At 33.1% G+C, this 15888-nt stretch overlaps 1 protein-coding gene across 4 annotated transcripts; it reads left to right on the top strand.

Moving 5' to 3' along the window:
• Positions 1–5204: 5204 nt before the first annotated feature.
• LOC119635887 (protein EFR3 homolog cmp44E) lies at positions 5205–15291 on the top strand. Of its 4 annotated transcripts, none has more exons than XM_038030910.1 (10): positions 5205–6000; positions 8270–8474; positions 8542–8695; positions 9638–9889; positions 10145–10186; positions 12104–12234; positions 12292–13155; positions 13220–13688; positions 13748–13903; positions 14664–15291. In XM_038030910.1, exons 1-10 carry the CDS (start codon positions 5913–5915, stop codon positions 14802–14804), a joined length of 2502 nt encoding a protein of 833 aa, XP_037886838.1. In that variant the 5' UTR covers positions 5205–5912; the 3' UTR covers positions 14805–15291. The 4 variants fall into 4 exon arrangements, with proteins under 4 accessions (XP_037886838.1, XP_037886839.1, XP_037886837.1 ...); XM_038030909.1 differs by having other exon boundaries at positions 5913–6000; positions 13745–13903; positions 14664–15290; XM_038030913.1 differs by lacking the exon at positions 5205–6000 and adding an exon at positions 6966–7533 and having other exon boundaries at positions 13745–13903; positions 14664–14804.
• The last annotated feature ends 597 nt before the right edge of the window (positions 15292–15888 follow it).

Below are 15888 nucleotides of genomic sequence, written 5' to 3'. Positions count from 1 at the left end.
AACTACCGAATCAGATACCAAGTGTTTGGCGAGCACTTTATAACATCGGACACAGTATGATGCTCCGAACCAAAGAAGTTGGCGGGGCCCCATAAGGTTCCCAAGGGTACGGGCATATTTACATATATAGTTGTAGCAAATATCCTAATAATCATCTTTTTGCTAACGGAGGCGAAGGAAGAGAATAAAGTATTAATATACTTGATGAAATCTTCGACGCATATTAGTCAATGCTACGAAAGAAAGGACAAATCTAATACACCCTCATCCCTCGGTGGAAAGTAGAAAATCCCAAAGTCAGATGTTAAAAAAAAATAAATAAATAAAACTAATACTACAACAACAACAACAACAACAACAACTCTATCAGCAACAAATTATTACATAATGCTATAAAAAACTAGTTACTTGAATTTGGATTTGAATGCTGAATACTAATGCAAGTGACTTTTATTGCGTGAACCAAAACGAACGAAATGAGTCATCAACTAAATAATAAAAACCAAATATTAGAAAAAACTGTCTTTGTTTTTTTTTTTTTTTTGTAAGTTGAAATCGTGCAAACGGCAAACGGTTAATCAAATTAAGTGTAGAAAGCTTATAAAATCTCCTCAGCGCCTTTTGTTTGCAACGTGAGTTCAAAAATTTTAATTTTTCTTACTTGTCCTCGTTCTCATCACTTTTTAATTTATGAACTTTTTATATATATATATATATATATATATTTTTTTTTTTTTTTTTTAATATATTTTTGGTTATCAACATTAATATTTAAATAAGTATATGTGTTTATGTAAAGAGAATAATTTAAAGCAAAAGGTCTCCTTGATTAAGAACAATTGGTTTTCTTTTTTCGTCAATCGAGTATATGTTTGGAATTTTAATAGCTATGAGTCTACACACGATCGTCTCCTTACTTCCACGCATGCATATATAATATGTTTATAACGTCATCATTAACGTTATTATTATATTATTCAATGCAAGCGATAACATCAATAATAACAACAACAACAACAATAACAACAAAATGGTGATGATATTTTTATACTAAAAGGTACGCGATATGTATACGCTAAGTATGTGCGAGAATTTCTTAATCAAAATTTGTTGGTTGAATGTACCCTTTTTTTATAAGATTTTTTTTTTTTCTCTTCTTTTTTTATTCGCACATATATATAATATTGATTTTTGCTATAGACATTAAGCCCAATAAGTAGAAGAGAGACATTTTTTTAGACTACGATTAAAGAAACTGTTCTAATAAAGAATACTGTTAGCTAAACGTATCGTTTCCTTTATACGTACAGTGGGATTGTGGTTTAGACCCTACACGAGATATATTAAGTAGATGGTAGATTATGTAGATGTTCCTAACTACCTTACCTTAGTACTAAAAATTGATTCGCCTTTTAACATATCGATCATAAGCATTTTCTGAATCAATTTAAGCTTGTGTGTCCACCTGTCCATCCACGAATTTTTATGTTTTAGATCGACATATTTTTCTATGAAATTTGATCGTAGCCTCTTGAAGATGAATTGCTTCATACTATTTTTACGTTAGCCATCCATATCCCGGAAAGTTGTTATGGTAAACAAAAATAAAAATTTTCGCTTTTCTTCATCAGAATTTCAACCCACTTAAGCGAAGTTCATTAAAGCAAATGCATGCCAGTTTAACCATTTGCTCCTTCTCTAGTGGGACGATTATGTCATCTTGATGATACTTCTTGCCTGGAAAGTGAACCAATCACCGTTTCACAATCTGTGAAATCGGTTTTACAGAAACTACTCGAACAAAGTCGTTGGACACATCAAGCCAAGCTCCCTAAGTTTCTGCCTAATCATCAAAAATATATAGTGTCGTTTGACATTATCTCCTGATTTATGACAACACTTTTCCTATTGACAAATAATACCAACGTGCTTTGCTTCAAATTGTCTCCTAAAATGTCTTATTTGCTGGCAGAAAAGCGGAGCATTTTTTTAGATCCTATCAAAACTAACGTACTTTCTTGTTTGGCGCCAATCAACTTGGTTACCGTTTGTGCAAATTCATTCGTCTACAACCACGCCTCATCGTCGCACCTAAGCCTTTGTCTATCGTCCTTAATCAATCTCTTGAAAAACCGTTCATTTTTATTTATTCAGTTGCTACCGCAACGGATAGGAACTCGGTCCAACTGTGTGCAAATAATCCAAGACTTCTTTCATTCAAAGGAGGTTAAATTTCTATGAAGATGATCAGATAAATTGTAGCAATTCTTCCAAATTTCTTATTAACCATTGGTCGTAATGATATTATATTTACATTGACTAAGCTTTATGAAGATAAAGGGCCTAAAGAAGTATTTCGGGAAATCAATATTACCACTTAATAATTTAACGATCCGAACGCGACGCTTATATAACATCGAAAATAGATCGTGTTTATTAAAGCATTCATTACGAGTCACTACTCTATTCAAAGTTGTATAGCCTTTGCCAATTCGATATTAGGGCTTAGATCAGATTTGCTAACAGCCGCCTAAATTATCGATCAATTAGTTCATTCACATTTTTAATCGTTAGAAAGAAATAAATTGATAGATAGATTCAAGAGACAAGGGAAAAATCTATTCAGAAACCGATTTAGTATTTACTGACTTTCGTAATAAAGGGTAAGGCTTTTTTAAGTCATTCCTTATCCCAATCGCAAATAGTGTAAGATGTAAAAGCATGTAAAATACCACATCTAACTTTTACTAACCGTTCGTATCAAATGTAAAATGCATCTTCATATGCTAAGAACAAATTTTCCTATAGCTTCTTGAGCTCTCTTACTTGTTCCAATAATATCTTCGTTCAATCCCAAATAGAATTAAAGACATATCGTCTGCAATTCCCCCAACCGAGCCAATGACGGCTCTTCACGAAACGAGGCACATTTTTAGATGGTTTCGAACTTTCGGCCTTTTATTCTTATTACTAAGAGCAAAAATAGTATCGTTTCCCTTTTTCCCTACCAATAATCATATGCATTTAAAAGTTGGCTGAATGTTTGGCTGGTAACACGAAAAACGTAACGGTATATAATTGCCCGGGTAAGAGTAATTGAGCTAGGAGACTCCACAATAACTAATCTATATATATATTACTGAGATGACCTTATAATCAAAATAGCGATCATGCAACGTACAGTCGTATTTTCTTGAGACAAACTGCTCGATGCTAGAAGAGTGGATCCTTTTAGTGCATAGCACTACTTATTATCACTATCCGATGCTTAAACTATGCTTTTTTTTATTTATCCACGGACTGTTACTCGGCGGAAGGTCAACTGTTACGAGTCTCTTCGAGTTTACTTGGCATGTTTTCAAGGCTTTTTCTGATGGCTCTCGAACACATGTCATATATACTGGCTGGATGACTTCGTTAACCATAACTTATTGATCTTCAGACGCCAAAGCTTTGGCGCGTTCTTTAATACTTAGCCTTGTTCATGACAGATCATTCAGGATTCTGTTTAACTCCATCACTTCGGAAGAATTTCCTATGATGTCTGACGGTGATTAAATCAACCCACATCCTAATGCACGTTGATGATGTTGAATTGTTTTCTTCTTTCTCTTTGGAATCGCATCCGTATCAGCTTCAAATTGGCCTAAATTCATTAAATTTTATGAAATTAAAATGCAAAAAGCTTTTCTTCTCAAGGAAGAATTCATTCAATACTGAGTGTTTCATCGATTCACCAAAGATGGAAAATGTAGATTCGTTCATTGATCTGTCGGTTCTATTCGACCAAAAATTTCTTTTTAATTTGCACATTGAGCTTTCTTTAAATAAAGCTAGGTCAGCGGCAGGTTTCATTAAGAGGTAATCCAAAGAGCTTAAAGATCCTTACACTAGAAAAAGGCTATACATGACAACACTTGAGTATGCCTCGGCGGGTGTGTAGTCTCCTGCCTACAGTTGTTATGCACCTTCAATAGAATCCATTCAAAAGCAGTTTTCCCTATTTGTCCTTGAGATTTTGGGTTAGGACCCGCTTCTTTCTCTGTCTACATTGCTTCTGTTAGTCTGACCATCACTGACATCTCAATATCGGACTCTTTAAAGTCTATCAAATTCTATCTTTCTTAATACGCCCGATTTGCCTATGCCATAAGCTAACTTGCAATCTTAGCATCTAACGCTGATGTGAAAATCAACTGATGTTGTTTGCGGTTATTGGTTGTCAAGCTTCTGCATGTTTCGCAATAACTTAGGGGTTCACTCGTAATCTGGGTCTTTACCGGCCATGAGTGTATATGCTTTTCTTCTTTCTTCTTTTTTTTTTTTTCTTTTTTGGCTCTCTTATGTACATGAAATTTATTCCTCCCTCTTTTTTGTCATCACTTGTTTTTCTTCTTCCTTAGTAATAATTAGCATGAGATTTACTTCCAAGAGTCAACTGAATGCGTGTGTTAACTTATTTTTGCTGAGTTTCATGGTTAAATAAAAAAACTTTTTTTTTTTTATTCCTCTTTTTTTGTGTTTTCTTTGCCAAAAAAAATCTAGAACAGTGCTCTCTATCCTTCGTTGATTAAACTTTGGAACTCAGCATTTTGAAACTTGTGTTGGCAGAGCATGTTAGGATGATTCCTGAACCTCAAGCCATCTTTCATTTCGTTTTCGATCACAGTAATGCAACGAATATGTTGTTGTAAAGGTTCACTTACATTCTTACCGCTTCTCGAATAATTTCGCAATTTGGTTTGTTCTTTGCTACTCTCCGTGTTTTTCGCTATTAGACTTTATTCTCTGCTTTGCAAAAAGGTATTAAGATTTCTGTATAGCCCTTAAAATGAAAAGCTCCGCGAAAGCTCCAAAGAACTGACTTGAAGCCTTACAAATGTTTTATGTATAACAACGCAAAAGTAAAGGTAATGAAAGGTAGATACTTTAGTAACAATTCTTTGCTTTGCCAACACAAAACCGAAAATATTTTCAATAAAATTAATAGAAAGAAAAAAACTTTATACAAATTATAAAACTCAAAAAGAATGCGATTGAGGTCAATAATAAAAATTTGAAATAAGATAAGTAAAGCATCGTGAAAATGATTAGCGAGAAAAGTGTGTGTTATATAAAACAGCAGTAACAAAGTGTGTTTAAAAAAACTTTTTTTTTTTATAAATATTTCATAATGTTAAGGTTTAATAAAACATAAAAAAAAAATGTTTACAAATAAAAATTTAATATAAAAAAAATTTGAAAATTAGTAAAATTATTGCGTACATTTTTCTTATAAAGCGCCTATGTATGTATACTGTTCTTCGAATTTTACATACATACATATGTATATATATATATATATGAAAATATAAGTTCACAACAAAAGTGAATTATGTTTCGATACACGTGAGTGATTGAATATATGAATGAATGAATGAATGAAGTGAACCCAGGTCAATACATAAAAAAGCAAGCAAAAGAAAAGAAAAAAAAATAAAACATAAATTGGACACAGCCAAAGTGAAAATAAACACCGAATACTTAAAAAGCTTGTTATGTGCTCGTGAAGCTAACTCCATACCCAAAAACAAAAATGTTACACGCACAAGTACAAGAAAAGGGCAGAAAGAACTTTTTATATATTTATTACACATTTATTTTCGTAATAAAGCTTTCAAATCAACAATTGTTCCAACACGAAAAACAAAACTATTTGTAAATTTATCCGTGCGGGCAGATTTTCATACATCATTTACATTTTAATGATAAGTTCAAGGTCGCTTATGTTTGTTTTCATACAAATTACTTAACAAACTTAAAAGAAAATTAAAAAAGAAAAAACTGCCGAGTAATGTAAATGCTTTCACGTTATAATTTAAAATAAATTTTTTTTCTTGTTTGCTGTTAAAATTGTTTTAAAAGAATGTAAAATGGCTTTAATAAGTTGCTGTTTCGATTCGGGATTTGAATTGCCCGAACTCTTTGATACTTTTGTACAAAAATGCACAGATCCCGGATGTAAGTATGCCTTCAAAGGGAAGTGTAAATGAAAAATATAATCCAAACAATGTTTATCTAAAAGTTTGTCATCATCTGCATTTGTATCTCCTCAGTTGGCTCATCATCGTATCAATAGCTTAACTTATTTTGTGATTATTAACTTCCAGCTAACATTTCCAGGAAACGATGCTTAGGAGAAGAAAGTGTTTTTCCGATTTCGAAGGATAATTTTAATTTTACCTATGGACGTAAGCAAAGAGTATGGATTTAATGAATAAAGTTTTAAAGTGAAGCTATTGCAACTATTATATATTCCATCGAAGGGCGGGAGTATCATTTGTCGTGTTTTCTTCGAATGCTCATGATCAGAAAAAAATAGTCTCAGACCAGTTTTCAAAACGAACGCTGAAACGGTTCAAACAAGTCGTAGTGGAAAAATGGCAATAGGAAGGAGCGGCAAATTAGAATCAATCCAGGAGCTGCCTTCCAAACAAGTAAAAATATTATGAAAATAGGAAAATTATCGGAGGATTTCACGCCTAATGTTTCTCCAAAAAGGTTCATCAAAGGCTATTAAGAAATTAGATTAAGAAATAAAGGCAGAGCAACAAGCATCTAAAACAATAGATCTTCGCTTATGTATAGTTGAGGTTTCCTATGTACCTCACAAACACTAAGTCATTTTGCTTCATTTATATTTATCTTATTTATCTCATCGATTCCAAGTGTAATCTTAGAATGCGATTCATTTTAATGTCTTTACATATTATATTCGTAATTATTACTATTCGCCTAACAAATCCATTTGCCTTCATCAGCTCTTTTTTCATTTGGAGGGAGGATTTTCACGTAAGGACCTACATCTCCAATAACCTGTTATAAATTCTTTTGCAATAATTGCTCAGTCTCACTTTAAATTATTTGGTGAATTTTTCCTTCAATTTTTGCCTTTTCGCTTAATTTAATATTTATTTGTGACGAAATTAGTTTTATCTTTTTTTCTATTTAATTAATACGCTAAACATGTCAAAGACAGCATAAAAACTGACTTCATCATTTCAAATTTAGTTTTTCCGTTTGTTTTCAACCGAAATGCAAGTAATTAATTTAATCAATTTAAAAACAATCAATCGGTAATAACTTTGACTTCCAAAAACAGAGATGTCATAAAAAATAGAAGCGGTTATTACAAGTTGCTTAGAGCAATTTCAAGTTATATTCGGTACTTTAGAAACAAATGCATTGGTTTTTCATTCATAATAAATAATAAGAAATGTATAAATAATATTAATAAAAAAAAGAAGTTAAACAACAAAAGTATTTATCAAATGCAGTTAGTTTTTGAAACACTGCAGCAACTCTATTTGTACAAGAACTTGACAGCACTGAAAATTACTCTCTTTTTTTTTTATTTAGATTTAGCTGCTGTTTTGCTTACCAGCACAATTTATCGTGACTTAATAATAGTTAGAATTAACGCTATATATGTTAAAAATCGTATTAAATTGCTTTTAAAAATCAATTAAAATAATTAAGTTTCAATCATGTGGGGTAGGTGATTATTAAAACGTAATCAATACGTGTCATAAATATAACAAGTGCATACGTTTAAGAAAAATAATAAATAAAATTTATGAACACTCCTTATAATAACACAAATAGTTCTGAATTTTTGATAAGATTAGCTTAGAAGCATCACAGAAAAAAGGACTTACTAATCAAAAAGAAAGTAAAAAGGCAATGGCTGCTTGTTGATGATAATGCGGCAAATTATGACACTTTTTTCTAAAGAATAACAACACAAAATTCCTTAAGGGATTTACACATACTTTCTTATAAATTTTTTCAAGCTTAAAATTGGCTTTGTTGTATTTATTACTTGTTATGAATGATTGACTAACTTAATCGTCGTTGTCTGACTTCAAAGTACGTTGATATAAATATTCGCAAAAGGTCGTTAGATAGCAGAATCATTACCTTTTATTTTATAACTATGAAACTATATACGCGTGTGTATATATGAATGAACCGCAGACAAGAATAGGTAAACAAGCTGCACTTTATTTTAACAATTTTTAGTAACGATACGGCTATCAAACAAGTAAAACGTTAACATCAGTAATAAACGCTATCACCACCCTTATGATGAATTGCGCGAATTTATCGTGGTCATATATTCTATGCAGCTATGCATGCATGCGTACTGTCGTACCTCGACCGTCGACAATATCTCAGACACCGTGTTACTGTTGTTGTTGGTATTCTCAACCATATTTTCTACCTACAGGTTGTTGCGGGTGCTGTTCGGCGCTACGTCCCCGTTACAAACGGCTGGTCGATAATATTTTTCCGGTTAATCCAGAAGATGGTCTTGTAAAATCGAATATGGAAAAACTAACATTCTATTCGTTAAGTTCCCCCGATAAATTGGACCGTATTGGCGAGTATTTATATCAAAAGGCCTCAAAAGATATAAATCGTAAACGTTACAGGTGAGACGCATAAAAAGTTTAATTTGAAATGTTTTAGAGAAATTCTTAAAACACCATAAAATTTTAGATTTGTGGAAATTGCCATGGAAGCCATGGATATCTTGCTGCAAGCTTGTCATGCCCAGACAACTTTAAATCTATTCGTGGAATCATTTTTAAGGATGGTACAAAAATTGCTAGAAGATTCAAATCCCACATTGCAAATATTGGCTACCAATTCAGTGAGTATTAAATTACCTACCCACCCTTACGCAAGTTGCTTTAAATCACCGTCGAAATTTCTTTTTCCGCATCAAAGCATAGATTTAAGAGGTTTGCGAAAAAATTTCAAAGATCGAGAAATAGACAATATAAACAATGTAATCAAGTCAGATCTCCTAACCGCTTGTTCACCTCACCAAAACTGCTAAGTAGGGAGACCCTTTTAAACTTCAAAATAGAACGCACCTAAATATTCCAGACGTCATACATGTCTGCCAATTAAGTTCAATAGATAGACAAGATCAGCAGCATAATTAGCTTCGCTTTGTACGCTCTCTATGTAGGTATCATGTGAAGCGTTCATAGAATCGTTTCCGGAATATAATCAATTAATTTTCATTTATGAAAATGTTTATAATTTACAAGACTTTTGAACACTTTGTTAGACAATTAAGTTTATTTCCAAAAAAACTTTTCTTAATAGGATTAAAAACGTGATAAAAGAAACCCCATGTGTGTATAAAAGCAAAGCTTTTTATAAATAGCCTTCAAATGATTTCCTTAACATTTTCGTATTGATGTTATCAATATCGAAAAAATCTTATCAAACATAAGAATGGGAATATGCTGACTTTCGGTCGTTTTGTAATACCGGAAAGTTAAATCAATATTAGAAACTCCATGATTGACGGTAGACGAGTCTGCGACTCGTCTATAAATATTTCCACAAAATTACCTATTAGCGGAAACTAGAAATTCAGGTAACAGAACTTGCACTAACTAATTACTAAATTGCAATTAAGTAATTAATAATAAAAAAAGAAAGTGGAAGTTGTTAGGTATTTGCTTGAGCAAAGATTCGTCCCAAGGCGAAAATACATTTCAGGCCTTTTTTAATTAGTTTTGTCTTTACGACTTTAACCTTAACCTTCACACTTTATATTATCCCCTCACTTTTGCAGTTTGTCAAATTTGCCAACATTAACGAAGACACACCCTCCTATCATCGTCGCTATGATTTCTTCATATCGAAATTCTCTTCTATGTGCCATGGTAACAATGACAACACTGAGCTCCGTGACAATATCCGATTAGCTGGCATTAAAGGATTGCAAGGTGTTATACGTAAAACGGTATCCGATGATTTGGTGGAGAATATTTGGGAGAAACAGCACATGGAAAAGATTGTACCTTCCCTGTTATTCAATATGCAGGTGAGTTGAGTTACATTTCACTAAAGATTTTTGTTCCGTTTGTCAAGATTTTTTTTTAGTTTTCATAAATTTTTAATATATTTTGATATACACCAATATGTATTTATATATATATATATATATATTTTTTTTTTTTTTTTTTGTTTTTCTTTATCACTGCGCACACACTAACAAATGAGCCACAATAATGAACCAAATTGTTTACCTTTATTTTAAATAATATGCGAACATGAACACACGAACACATAAAAAAAGTTTGATGTTAACGTTATGTTTGTGAAGAAAAATATGTCGGTGGTAATAAAAATATTTTTATATTTAAAATTGAAATGATTTTGTTAAGCACTTAATTTTTTTCTTTAATTTGCTACATTTTACATACTTACAATGTCCATCACCTTGGAATTCCATGTGCTTTAACAATGCCCTTAGACAATTCGGTTGCGAAGTCTCTACGTTCCTCATCTCCCCTTTTACCTAACTTTTGTTGATGACGCAGAATTTTCCTTCCGCAATATTCAAAACAATGTTGATATACGTTGCACGTGTGGCCAGATGAAAAAGATTTGCACTATTAATCATTTCATTTTATTCCCTAAGATGTTTGCCAGTATATCAAAATTGTTTCTTTCCTTCTACAATCAAAAATGTTTAAATAATGCTTTTGGTGATGGGCATCCAAAGTATCTTACATTTTCCTACAATACACTTTTAAATTAATTTTTATTTATATAAACTTTTGTAATATCTAAATTTATTTTTTTTTTCTGAGATCGGATTCTCCTATTCGATATCGATCAGCCTCCAATATAAGATTTAATCTTAAGGCTGTTGAGGTATCTCTTTGAAAAGTCCGACGGAAGATATCGGAAAAAATACTAACGCTATCGCGTGAAAAGATTATCAAAAGTCTGTAATGGAAATCCTAAAAAAATGAGTCGGCACAAATAAAAGAAAAATCCATAATTCATATGAAAAGAAAAATATCGAGTTAGCAAGTAGGAACATTAGATTTATTAAACATTGTTTAACTCTGTTTCTAATATCTTTCGTTTCTTTCGCTTCCATTAAGGTTAACCTAAATTTCTTTGAATTATTTTGTAATGCTGTGTAAAGCAACAAAAACATTTCTAATCTATATCTCTCTCTTGACATTTTCTCAAACTAAAAATATTTATCTCGTTTTATATATCACTTGTTTGATTATTTACTTTGTTTCCTATGCTTTGCATCTATTTTGCGATTCAAATATCGATGCCTATGCCGGTGTCTTGTCTGAAAATGCAATAAATAAACAAGTCAAAAATTTATATTTGGCTGGAGCCGAATCACGCATACTCACCACTATGCTTTTCGCATTCTACTCTCCAAGATCTTTTATTTGACACCCACATCGCTCATATTATTAAGACCTCATAAGTAATCGCGGCGTCTATCGTATTTATTTTAAAGTGAACCCCATCTTTAGGCAGATAATATATCTTCATTTCAGGAGTGTATAAAATAGTTTTAAACATTCTCTCTCTCCCGTTTGCCTTATGATAAATAGGTATAAAAACTCAAGAAAATGAAAAAAACAAAATTTAATCGCTTGTAACTTTGTGTGGGCATGGCCAATCTTTTCCATTTTTGCACGTAAAGAGTAGACAGTGGACAGTTTCGTAAAGTAATTGTAGAAAATTTCCAAGTAACAAGAGAGCAAAAAATCACAAATTTTTGTTAAGAAAAACGGAGTTATGTTCACTTTACACTTCACTGCGCGCTTCTGCTTCGACGAATTTAGCCCATTTTCAATACCAACCTGCGTAAAGAAACTTCCAATGTTTCTGCCAAAGTTGAAGTCAATATCTTTATTTTGCGGACCAGTAGATTGCCAACAACACACACCACACAGACAATCGGACATGATTAAATCAATTCAGAAATTCACGCTGCTTAAGAATATATACTATATATACTTTATAGGGTCCCTGAAGCTTTCTTTTGGGTGTTACATATATTTTGGAAAAAAACAGTGCTGGGTATCAAAATAACTACGATTCGAAGCCAATCAAATCAAATGCAAACATCAAACGTGACGATAGTAATCATCATTGTTTCTATATGTGAGTGACAGTGCGTGAGATATAGAATAGAGGAATCCAACTCCGATCTTTACCGAAAAATGATTCTAAGAAAGAAAAAACTAAATGTATTAATTATTCTTCTTTTTAGTCTGGCGACTTGACTCCAGTAGAAGATGCCACCCAAGTTACACCACCTGCTTTGGCCGAGGAAGTTCTACGTGAATTGGTCGGTCGCGCTTCTTTCGGCCATATAAGAAGTGTTTTAAAACCTTTGTTAACGTAAGTTGTCGTCTTTCCACTTATTTGAAAACTTAATTGAAAATGTATCTCCCACAGTCACTTGGACCGACATGAATTATGGGTTCCTAATACTTTTGCCATTCATACATTTCGTATTGTTATGATATCAATACAGCCGCAGTATTCTTATACAGTGGTCGAAACTCTCATGCAACATTTAGATAACAATTTCAAATCTTCGCCGAAGACGCGCACTTCTCTAGCAGTTGTTCTATCGAAAATTATAGCCATAGCGGCCGGTGAAAGTGTCGGCCCTTCAGCCTTGGATATTATAAATAACTTGCTAACACATTTAAAGACTAGTGTTGGCACTACCACAGAAATAACACCCGAAGAATCGCAATATCAAGAGGCTTTGATTAATGCTTTGGGTGAATTTGCCAATCATCATCCGGATTATCAAAAAATTGAGATAATGTTATTCATAATGAATACCGTACCAGATTTGACCAAGAAAAGTAAAGGTGACCAAATGCTACAGAATATCTTGTTGAAATCTCTACTGAAGGTCGGAACTCAGTATAATACAGTTTCGTTTGAAAAAGCATTCCCTGCAAGTTTTTTGCAACCTCTACTGAAAATGGCCCGAGCTCCTCATGATCCAACTCGTATAATCGTTATGAAAATCTTTCAAGCTTTGCTCGATCGTCATCAAAACGAAAAGGTTCTAAGCATGGTCAGCGTTAAACCATACGCGGCCTTATCACAGGAGCCACCATCACGTTCGGATATAATTTTCACACACAAATATGGAGCGAATATCATGCAGGCTTTAATTGATAGTTTGGCTTTGTCGGACAAAGTGGACTCGTTAACCTCAAGCTATAATACTGCAGCTTTGTTGCTAGTAGAAATGGCTTGTGGCGAAACAGTTCAAGAGTTTCTTCTATTTATTTTGGGGTAAGTGTGAGTTCGGAATTTAAGAATCATTAAAACAATATTGTGTGAAATGATTTGATTTCAGCATACAACAAGTGGCCGTTATCGCTGAAGATCTTAGCGATTTGCATAAATGTTGTTTGCACGCTATAGCTATAGCCTTGTTGACCCTGGCGGCTCGTGTTACTGGCATCACAAATTTGCTGGAATATGCGCAAAAAATAATCGAAGCACGAAAAGAAGATGCTGGACATTTTCTTCCTTCAATAATGGAACCGAATAACAAGCCAAGCACTACCAAATTCAATCTCAATTTGCCCCATTTGTCTATAGATAAAATAGCTTTAGCCGAATGCTTGCAAAATGCTGGCATGGACTTTAATCGCTTGCAATCGGGCGTGCCATATACTCTAAATCAAAAAGACAATCCCAGTCATCGTCATTCTTGGGTCGAATCAGTTAGCAATCAAATGACCCAACGCAACAGTTCAACCGATTTAACAACATATAATGGAGATAACGATAGCATTAGCAGTTCGCCAGGTGTAGCCAAGGCAAGTATTTCGAATTGCGTTCTTCTTGAAGTTTTTCACAAAAATATTTTCCACAGAAGGCATTAGCACCTGAATATACAGTTGACGCTATGAAACGTTATTTGGCCGAACCGTCCGAGGCGATGAAAAAGGAAATGCAAGAAAAACAAAAACAAATTGTACGCGCTTTCCGCGAAAGCAATTTTGAAGAGCTGATGAAGCGAACCGAACCAAAGGTAAGCAATAGAATTCCTTCGCAGAGCAACGTTGCAGAATTTCTTCCCCATACGCAATTACAGCAATTCAACAGAATTTAATGAAAACCTATTCTTTCTAATTAGTTGCTAAGGGCGTCTTCTCTCGCCAAGGCTACGTTCTTTTTGAGAAGATATTTAAAGAACTTACTTCTTTTAGAAAGAAAAATTATCATCAAGTGAGATTGTTTGCTCAATGATGGCCCTATCGAAAATTCGAATTTCAAATATTTTAAAATCCACCGCCAAGATTTGGGAGTGTAATGGGGGGGGTGCATTGAACAGCGCTTAGGAGCTAATATGTCTGCTAGTCCGTCTATGCGGATGTGTGCAGGTAGACTTCCGTAAGCAAATTGCTATTGAAAATTGGCAAAATCAGTTAAGAAATACGCCCGCAATGTAACAAAAACTGAAGGCTGTTCCCTCTTCCAAAACAATGGTTTGGGATTTTTATTCATTACTCATTAACTACGACAGATAAATGCATCCAGATGTATTCTAGCGATGATTCTATAGTACTTGGCAAAAATAAGAGAACTGCCACACCCATCCAATGCTGTATAGAAGGAAACTTTGTTCTTTTTTGTTTTTTCTTTTTTACTCCTTCCAGTTGGAAATGCCAATTTTCGCATAGCATTATCACACAAGTCTTTATTCATCACCTTAGCGCATTAATTCTATCCATATGTATTAAAGAAGTTTTTTCTTTTTTTTTTTTTTTTTTTTTTTGTTTATTCCACAGCACGATGTCCTACAAAATCGTTTAAACGATCTATTCAGTTCATTGGCTCTTGATAATAAAGCTACGCAAAATGTCAATAATAATAACAATCAGGACAAACCCATATATGAAACCTACTTTCCGGAATTATTTTATTATTAAAATGAAACAAAAAAATAAATATAATAGTAAGAAACTTTTAATCCTCTAAGGATGCCTGTTATTGCCCACTACTTATCTCATAAAAGAAAATTGATAGCTGAAATCAGTTTATGGCGATTTTCCTTCTTCGAGTAAACTAAAATGGATGAAACTTTAATTTCGTGCTTTGTGAGGGAAGTTCCACGTCTGTGTATGCGATCATCCGGAAATTTCGCACAAGCCTTTGGTTATGATGTTGATATAATGCAGTTTAATCGATTTCTGTACCTACTCGAAACGGCACAACATGACCGAGTTGTATGTGTGTGTATGTGTATAATTTAATTCAATTATCCCTGTGAACCGACATCTTTCAACTAGTAGCAATAGAATCTCCGACAGACAGATAGCAATATAAAAATCGCCACAATCACACACACACTGTGGTAACGTCCCTTTCCCTAAAATGCCCTCTCTATCTACCTTTAACACCTTTCTAATAACATATTTGTAGATTTCAAAAGTCAAAAGCCATCGTTTCCTTTTCAATAGTAGTGGGTATAATAACAATAAAGTATTATTATGACCACCTTAAGTAATGTATTGTTAGAACATTTGTTAAAAAAAAAAAAAAAAAAAAAATAATTTGACTATTGCAACGGTTTTAAGCCGTCAATATAAAAAAACTTAACATTTAAATATTTAATAAATTTCTGAATAATTATTTGTAGTTTTCTATTAAATTCGTGTTTAATGTTTGCAAAATAAATTATCTTTGTTGCTTTTCTTTGAAAAATAAATAATATGCGGCACTAGAGATAAGATCAATGAATCCGCATCTGCAAATTTTGATGTCAGTAAAATAAGGTTTGTGGCCACGGGTACTTGTCCTCGCACTTGTACTTTTACCCGATCATATTTATTTAATGCATAGAGATAATTTAGCTGTCCTTAGAGCTTAGGACAGGAGAGTAATTTCCCATTTTAAGGATGTCAAATTAGTAGTTGTGGATGAGACTGATAAGGCAAAAAGCCACTATACTGCACCGAGGTCCTACACGGCACAACTAATGCATTCCGGTGTTATTTCCACTGTGTACAAATT

Source organism: Glossina fuscipes, unplaced genomic scaffold (genome assembly GCF_014805625.2).
Source record: "Glossina fuscipes isolate IAEA_lab_2018 unplaced genomic scaffold, Yale_Gfus_2 27, whole genome shotgun sequence".
Taxonomy (NCBI): domain Eukaryota; kingdom Metazoa; phylum Arthropoda; class Insecta; order Diptera; family Glossinidae; genus Glossina; species Glossina fuscipes.
Note: the sequence above shows the minus strand (reverse complement) of the source record. Positions and strands in the feature narration are given on the sequence as shown.

What these genes read in the sequence shown, in the direction of transcription:
- LOC119635887 (XM_038030909.1), top strand. Translation starts at nt 5,913, where the DNA reads ATGGCTTTAATAAGTTGCTGTTTCGATTCGGGATTTGAATTGCCCGAA. An exon ending in GTTTTAAAACCTTTGTTAAC is followed by an intron (nt 12,235 to 12,291) that starts GTAAGTTGTCGT and finishes TATCTCCCACAG; the next exon opens with TCACTTGGACCGACATGAAT. An exon ending in GTTCGCCAGGTGTAGCCAAG is followed by an intron (nt 13,689 to 13,744) that starts GCAAGTATTTCG and finishes TATTTTCCACAG; the next exon opens with AAGGCATTAGCACCTGAATA.